The sequence below is a fragment of the Chiloscyllium plagiosum genome, chromosome 4 (assembly GCF_004010195.1).
Source record: "Chiloscyllium plagiosum isolate BGI_BamShark_2017 chromosome 4, ASM401019v2, whole genome shotgun sequence".
Classification (NCBI taxonomy): domain Eukaryota; kingdom Metazoa; phylum Chordata; class Chondrichthyes; order Orectolobiformes; family Hemiscylliidae; genus Chiloscyllium; species Chiloscyllium plagiosum.
Window position 1 is genome coordinate 36,275,672 of NC_057713.1, and position 9,137 is coordinate 36,284,808.

General features: G+C 41.7%; 1 protein-coding gene across 3 annotated transcripts in view; it reads left to right on the forward strand.

The window, feature by feature from the left end:
- The first annotated feature begins 273 nt into the window (after nt 1-273).
- kif9 (kinesin family member 9) overlaps nt 274-9,137 on the forward strand; it is a 114,707-nt gene continuing 105,843 nt past the window's right edge. For 2 of the 3 annotated variants that reach the window (XM_043687968.1, XM_043687969.1), the window contains exons 1-2: nt 274-534; nt 6,273-6,374. In XM_043687968.1, coding sequence (XP_043543903.1) covers nt 6,279-6,374 — 96 coding nt within the window. In that variant the 5' untranslated portion in view covers nt 274-534; nt 6,273-6,278. Of the gene's footprint in view, nt 535-6,272; nt 6,375-9,137 lie in introns of those variants that run through there. The other variant, XM_043687970.1, reaches the window with a different exon arrangement.

The following is a 9,137-nucleotide window of genomic DNA, read 5'->3' on the forward strand; positions in this document are numbered from 1 at the left end:
CGTGGCTGAATACGGGAAAGGGTGGGGCTGAATGGCGAGACTGGCTGAATGCGGGGGGCATGGGTGAATGCGGGGGTGGGGCTGAATGCGCGAGGCGGGGCTGAATGCGGGGGGCGGGGCTGAATGTGGCGCCGTCTGCGGGCAGCAGGCTGGAATGTGGGGCGGGGCTGAATCGTCTCCCGTGACGACAGTCCGACGTTGGTGTTGTGCGCGTTACGTTTCCCCAGCAACAGCGGCCTTAGCAACTGCTGCATTTATGCGCTCGTAAACAACAAAGAAAATTGAAATCAAAGCGAGTCCAATGGAATCCGCTTTAATTACAAAGCGAAGTGAGATCCGCGCTGAATCCGGAGCCGCAACTGGGTTTACTGGCAGGGGACCCTATTCTGCTTGGTCACCTTGGGAACAGTTTCCATGGTGATGGCGGCCCGGCATCTGGGAGGTGATGTCTTTGGAGCCTCCTGAAGGGGAGAGAGAGAGTGTGAGGGAGAGCGCGGGCGGAAGGGGAGAGAGAGAAAAAAAACCTCGGGGACAGTAAGTTGTCAGCATTTCATTCATTTCCAGTTTATACAGAGAGTTTGCAGTCACTCCGAGCCTCAGTATGGTCATGATTTGGAGATGCCGATGTTGAACTGGGGTGTGCACAGTTAAAAATCACACAACACCAGGTTATAATGCAACAGGTTTAATTGGAAGCACTAGCTTTCGGAGCGCATTGTACTTTGCTCAAAAACTACATAAGACATAGGAGTGGAAGTAAGGCCATTCGGCCCATCGAGTCCACTCCGCCATTTAATCATGGCTAAATCTGTCAGAGCTGGAAATGTGTTGCTGGAAAAGCGCAGCAGGTCAGGCAGCATCCAGGGAACAGGAGAATCGACGTTTCGGGCATAAGCCCTTCTTCAGGAATGCCCGAAACTTATGCCCGAAACGTCAATTCTCCTGTTCCCTGGATGCTGCCTGACCTGCTGCGCTTTTCCAGCAACACATTTCCAGCTCTGATCTCCAGCATCTGCAGACCTCACTTTCTCCTTAAATCTGTCAGACCCTGTTAACTCATTTTTTAGATTGGAATCAGTCTAAACATTTTGGCACAGACAACATCACACAGGGGGCCAACACCGTCAACATATTATCTTCCTGGCACCAATTGTTAAAGTTAACCTGAGAATGTAACTTTTAAAATAATGTTTTGTGATTTACATTTGAAAGAAGTGAAATTAACATGGTCATTGTAACAGATGAGAGACTTAACAAACAATCAAGGTATTTTTCAATGTATAATTTCAGTTACATCACACTGTAAACATTTGCTATAAATTCTGTCTTACAATTGTGTTCTCCACAACCACCTGATGAAGGAACAGCGCTCCGAAAGGTAGTGCTTCCAATTAAACCTGTTGGACTATACCCTGGTGTCGTGTGATTTTTAATTCAGTATGGGCAATACGATTTCTATCGTTCCTCATTTTCCATTTGTTGTTTGCTACAATTGGGCGGGGGGGAAAGTGGGACTTGGCTTGATCTCAATATGCCATAAAGCTATGTCTGCTGGCACCGGCCGAGTATTGAGGACCCTGGCCTTCTTGCTGAAACTTGGAGTGTTGGGCTCACTTATTTTGAGAACAACCATCCCCTAACCATCAAAACTGCCACTCTCCAGGCGAGGTGCTGAGAAGGTCTGTAGAGCCCCAATAAGGATCAAAAGCATGAAAATGAAGCAAGTTACATTGTTTAACTTTCATCCAAAAACAAACACAAAACAGCCGTTGAAGTACTTTTAAAGTGCCGCCAATGTGGTAATATAAAAAAAAATAAGCATGCAGAAGACCCACAAAAAATAAAATATGTAACCAAATAATCGTTTTTTCTCGTTACATTGATTGAGGGATATATATTAGTCACTGTACCAAACAGAGCCTCCCTGGAATGTCAGAGCATCTTTTACATCCATCTGAGTAGTTTGACAACTCAACAAGTAGCTGGATTGCATGAAATGGAGCATTCCCTCAATAGTATCCTGAAGTGTTGTTCAAAATGATGTGCCAAGTCCTAGGAATGGTCTTTGACCCAAGCCAATATCCAATATTGAGTTGAATGCAGTAGAGTCATTGAGGTGTACAGACATACACTTTGGCCCAACTTGTCCATGCCAACCAAATATCCTAACTTAATCTCTTCCCGTTTGCCAGCATTTGGCCCATATCCCTCCATATCCTACATATTCATAGACACATCCAGATGCCTTATAAATGTTGTAATTGTATCAGCTTCCATCACTTCCTCTGACAGCTCATTCTATACATGCACCACCCTCCACGTCAAAATGTTACCACTTACATCCCTTTTAAATCTTTCCCTTCTCACCTTAAGCTATGCCCTCTAGTTTTGGACTCCCACATCCTGGGACAAAAAAACCTTGTCTATTTACCCTATCCATGCTCCTCATGATTTTATAAACCTCTGTAAGGCCACCCTTCAGCCTACGTCCCAGCTTATTCAGCCTTTCCTTTTAGCTCAAACCCTCCAACCCTGGCAGCGTCCTTGTAAATCTTTTCTAAACCCTTTCAAGTTTCACCAACATCCTTCCTATGGTAGGGAGACCAGAATTGCAAAAGTGGCTTAATCTATGTCCTGTACAGCCGCGACATGACTACTAAACAAATGCTAGCATCTCAAAAAGGGGCATAATTTTTTTTAAAGTTTGAAAGAAAGCCTTGATAGAATTCCTGGCTTCAGTACTGATGTTTAGCAGGTTTAAAATTCCATTTCAGATAAAGGCTAATACCCAGTCTAAGAACCTTGGAATTGAAGGCAATTCAAATGAATATTTCCTGAACTTGGGTGGAAAAAAAAAGCTCTTATGTTTGGTCCTGATTACTGTGCAGCAAACTGGAGAGAGACCGTGTATGAATGCCAGTCCGTCTTCAATAGTTCAATGACTTACTAGTGTAGTTTAAGTTCATATATTAACATTTTCAGTCTTATTATCTCAGCACTGAGATATGCATATATGATATGAACACAGCAGAAAATAAAACTTACATCTATATAGCAACTTAGAACTCGGTAATGGAGACAGCCAAACTCTGCTTTATCCCAACAGCAAAGCCCTGATCTTAAAAATAAAAGTGATAGTGAGCCGTTCTCGCTGCATCTCCATGCCAATGACAGCCCACCTAATCAGCATCCTCATGCTGTAAGAAATGGTTCTTTTTTTGTTAAGTTTGTTTCTTGCATCCTAGTTCTGCTCAGTGCAAGACAAAAAACGTCAATATCTCATCTCCTTTTAGCAATGTTTTACTCCCTGAGGCTTCCTTGCCAGCTGAAATGAGGTTTTCTCTATCAACCATTGTTTGTTCCCTTTAATATCTTGTAAACCTTGATCAATTCAACCACAACTTCTAAAGTTTCAGGGAATATGTTCCTAATTTATGTAATATTTCCTCATAATTTAAAACAAGAATCTTTTCAGTAAAAACAAAACTCCTTTATGGTCGGTACATTGATATGAAGATGTGTCATTTGAAGTACAAAATTAAAATGTAATTGTACATATATTGGTCTCTTTGGAAAGAATTCCTTTAAAGTTAAGGAGACTGGCTGCAGCACAAAAAAAGGTTACATTTGCAAAGAACAGAAGCTGCTCAATTGAAATCAATGAGCTGACAGCACTTTCGGAGATATCACATGACTCAGTTTGTAGATAATAATTGGATTTGAACACAAGACAGTGCAAAATAAACTGTCCCAGGAGCAACAGCATTTGTGAGTTGAAAATATGGAAGATTTCATCATCATAAATGAAGGATTCCTAAAGAAGACTTTGAAATCTACTGTACATCACTGTCTGCAGTAAAGCAGATTCAGGCAGCATCAGGAGGTGGAGAAGTTGATGTTTCAGGTGTAACCCTTCTTCAGAAATAGAGGTAATGGGGGAGCTGAAAATAAAGGCGGAGGAAGGGTTATGGGTGGGGAGAGGGGTGCAGTGGTGAGATAGTGATAAGTGAATACAGGAGATACAACCTGTTGGTCAATAAGAGGAATGAATATGGTTGGTAGCTGGAGGGAAGGGTCAGTTGGAGGGATGGAAGAGAGGAGGTGGGCTGGAAAGGAAGTCGGGGATGGGTGGATAGGTTATTTGAATTTGGAGGATTCAATGTTGAGTCCTCTGGGCTGTAGGCTGCCCAGGCGGAAGATGAGGTATTATTCCTCCAATTTGTGGTCTGATTCACTGTGGCAATGGAGGAGACTGAGGATAGACATGGCAGAGAGAGACCAACCGCAAACTAAGGGCATGTTTCGCCTGCCTTCTCCCATCCATTCCATCAACCGACCCTTCTCTCCAGCTATTAGCCGGATTAATTCCTCCCATCAATCAACCAGGTTGTACCCACCACCTATATTCACCTCTCACTACCTTACCATTCCACTCCTCTCCCCACCCTTAACCTCCACCCCTCCCCACCTTATCTGCAGCTCCCCCTACCACCTCCATTCCTGAAGAAGGGTTATACCCGAAACGTGGACTTCTCCACCTCCTGATGCCGCCTGACTTACTGTGTTCTTCCAGTCTCCTGCTTGTCTACTTTGCTGTCCAGCATCTGCAGTTTTTTATATCTAAGTAAAGTAGATTCAGTCAGCCTTAGCTGGTTCAGGAAGACATTCCAGTACCAAACACTTTAATACGTTTCTCCCAGACCTGAGGTTGTGTATGTGTAATTTGCAAGAAAAACAGTTGTATATATTTCTGCAGTTCTAATCATTTGTTAATAATCTTTAAATCTATATTTGAGTAGGCCTGGTTTCCAATTAATTAGTTCTTTGTTTGTTCCTTAAGAAAATTTATTCCCTTGTTTCTTGTACTGAACTGCAATTGGCAATATTCCTTCATTTTTAAATTCCAACTTTATTTTGACCAGTACAGGAGTGGGACGAGGAAAGGGATCAGTTCACCCTTCCTAACTTGACTTAACAATCTCCTTGAATGGTGTGGCACCCAGATTTTCTTACTAGACTGTAGGTATGGATGTAGCTTTGCTCGCTGGGCTGGAAGGTTCATTTTCAGACGATATGTCACCATATTAGTGGCTACGGTTTCTGGACATGGTTTGTCTGCTTGTTTAGGTTTGTTAAGAAATCGACAGACCGTGTTCAATCTCAGCATCAAACCCAAACAAGTAGACAAAACACGTCCATAAACCCTAGCCACCCTCCCCTACATCAAAGACACCTTGGAAATGACTGCCAGATTACTCAAACCCCTTGGCATCATGGTAGCCCACAAACCCACCAACACACTAAAATTGCAGCGAATGAATTTGAAAGACCCTATACAGACAACAAGCAAAACTAATGTCATTTACAAAATACCGTTCAAGAACTGTAACAAACACTACATTGGACAAACAGGCAGAAAACTAGCCACCAGGATACATGAACATCAACTAGCCACAAAACGACATGACCCTCTCTCACTAGTGTAGTTACATACAGATGAGGAAGGACACCACTTCGATTGCGGCAACACATCCATCCTAGGACAAGCCAAACAGAGACACGCACAAGAATTCCTAGAAGCATGGCATTCCAATCAGAACTCTATCATTGACTTGGACCCCATTTACCACCCCCTGAGAAAAAGAACAGAAAATGACATCACCATAGGAAATAGCATCACCACAGGAAATGACATCACCAACCCAAAGAAATGCAAACATATAAAAAGAAAGCAGGAATCCTCAGCAGTGCTTCGTCAGGAGGCTCATTGAAGATGTTACCTTATATGGTGATGAAACGTCTGAAAATGCACCTTCCAGCTTAGTGAGCAAACCTATATCCAGACCCTCAACCTTAGCTACAAATCTTCTCAAAACTCGCAGACTCTAGGTATGGTCTCATCATAGTTTTATTATAGTTCATTAGATATATAGGCCAGAAAACAATTAGCTTTTTAAAATATTCTCCATACCCACTTATGAAATTTCAATTATCCCTCTTTACTTCCACTATTTTAAACTTTCCTTCATTTAGTAAATACTCTATTTTATCCTTTTTAGATCAAAAGTGGATGATTTCACATTTATATTGAAATCCATTTGGCACAGTTTTGCTAATTCAATTAATCTACGAGTATCTTTTATACTTTTAGGCATTCATCTACCCTGCTTAAAGTTCCACTCACTATTTAGATTACTTTTGATATGAATTCCTATGTAAAAAAGAGGATCGTTTGACATTTTATGGTCTAACTATTCTTCATTGCACTTTAGTTGAAGATGAGCAGCAAAAGCAGTGGTGTGAAGGTGTTCGCCAGAGTCAGAACAACAACTAATTTTGCATCAGATATGATTGAGTTTTTACCTGATAATCAGGTAAGGAAGACCATTACAGAGGATTCTTATGTATGTTTTATTTACATTGAGAAATCACAATGAAGAGTTCAGGCCTTTGGAGTAGCTAACAACTCCTAATGGAAAGTGAACATCATGTCACCATATCATCACTCACTCTCCCCTGGTCAATTAGCTGTCAAAAATATCCAGATTCATTTTCAGTCTTAGGAGAATTAACTAACTACTGTGGCATGACAACTGTAACAGCCTGTATTAAACCAATAAGCAGTAATTTTATTGTTCATGTGTCTTTGTGCTTCGTGTCTACTGTCCAAAGACTCATTCCACTGGGTTTATTCACTGAAGAACTAATTAAATACAGAGTCAAGGTACTGATTAAGTATTCCTTATGTGGTATATTAACATCCTCTGTTACTGACAACAGGTATACGCTATAATTAAAACATTAGGATTGCAACGTGTCTTTTAATAACAAATAGAAGGATTATTTTTAGGAACACAGAAACTGGAAGATAAGAAAAGGTCCACTATTTCACTACTACCATCATGGTAATCTCCTGATACAAAAATAATACATTTCTTGATTAAATCAGTTCAACCTTCTGTAGATGCAGATGTGAGGTAAGAAAGCTAGAATTAGTGCCAAGCTTTGGAAACCATTGCTATGAAATTTCCTTCTGTAGCACAAATGCTGTGTTGTTGCTCTCTTTCTTCCTTTTTTTTGTTTTAGTTAGGCAGGTGACGGTTCTTGAATATATGAAACCAAGAAGTCAGGAGGGAAACTTTGGTGATAGCAAAGGAAGAGATCTGTGGTCCCACCATCAGCAGCCTGATGATCATCATGAATGTTCTTCACGATGCCAGATGCCACAAGCTTCACAACCATGCTAGCTTCACAATGCAAAGAACCATCTCTTTATAGGCCTTATAAGATGCAGGCAATCTTGGCTTCTGATTATTCAACCCTAACTTCTTTTATTGTATGCAATCTTGATTTAGTATGAGAGCTGGCTGAAGTCAGTAACTGTGGTGTACTGTGTTTGATTGACAAGAGGAGAAATTTCTTCACCTAGAGATTGGAATTCTGTATCACAGAATGTGGTTGAGGCCAAAGCGTTGAACATTCTCAAGAAGTAGTTAGATATAATTCTTGAGACTAAAAGAGATCAAAAGGTATAGGGAGAAAGTGGGAACAACATACTGAGTTGAATGATCAGCCACGTTCATATTGAATGATAGAGCAGGCTTGCAGCGCCGAATAGCTGACTCCTATTCCTATTTTCAATGCTTCTATAAGTGGTTAGATGTTTCAACCTTGTATTCTATACATTGCTACTGGCCACATACCCACCAACCACCTCTTTGACCGTCCACTTACATCTAACTCAAGTACAACACAACACTATCGTTGATATCCTATCGTAATCTTGCAGAACAAATGGCACACAATAGAAGATAGCATTGCAATATTAGCAATGGCTGAAAATGTGTTGCTGGAAAAGCGCAGCAGGTCAGGCAGCATCCAAGGAACAGGAGAATCAACGTTTCGGGCATGAGCCCTGAAGAATGGCTCATGCCCGAAACGTTGATTCTCCTGTACCTTGGATGCTGCCTGACCTGCTGCGCTTTTCCAGCAACACATTTTCAGCTCTGATCTCCAGCATCTGCAGTTCTCATTTTCTCCTTGAATATTAGCAATGGACCAGGATGCCTGCATTGGAGGTATACTGGATAAGAGGTATTCTCTGATTACCCAAGTGAGCTCATTAGACTTCTTTGTTGCACCGCTGCCAGACCCTCAGGGCTAGAATGTAGTTACCTTCTTGGTCATCTCTTCCCCATTCCCCTCTTAGCATGGTCCTTGTCCTTCAATAGAATCAAATACAATAGCGAGAGTTCATGGACTACACCTCAAAGTTGGATAGGATTATGACTGCTCAATTCTCTCACTATTAATGTCCTGGAGCTTGCCACTGACTAGAAACTAAACTGAGCAAATCATACTAAAGCAAATGTTTTATTGACCTGCACCTTTGGGACCAGGGTGTACTAAACACATCACCGATGTACTTTATTTATTGCTTAAATCACTTAAATAATAATGAAACTTTGCATTAAATAAAACTTACCAACAGAAAGCCTTCTCACTCACACTATCAACTGACTACTTGGACATCACAGATGTAAATTTCTGGAATTTGAGGTATATAATTTTTGCCGGTTTATCCAGAGTGCCTATTCATAAGATGTCACTTAAAACAAAGTTTGCCGTCATACTGAAGCTACAAAAGAAAGCCAGAATATAGCTTTGTAGTTACCACAATCAAACTTGCCTCGCTTCTCCAATGTAGTCACAATCACAGCTGAGATACATGCACTCCTCTTTCAAAGTTTGTGAGAAGATTTGTAGCTCGGGTGCTCGTTGCTGTGGTTCTGTTTGCCGAGCTGGAAGTTTTTGTTGCAAACGTTTCGTCCCCTGTCTAGGTGACATCCTCAGTGCTTGGGAGCCTCCTGTGAAGCGCTTCTGTGGTCTTTCCTCCGGCATTTATAGTGGCCTGTCCCTGCCGCTTCCGGTTGTCAGTTTCAGCTGTCCACTGTAGTGGCCGGTATATTGGGTCCAGGTCGATGTGTTTGTTGATGGAGTTTGTGGATGAATACCATGCCTCTAGGAATTCCCTGGCTGTTCTCTGTCTGGCTTGCCCTATGATAGTAATGTTGTCCCAGTCGAATTCATGTTGCTTGTTGCCCGACACCACAACTATCATAGGGCAAGCCAGACAG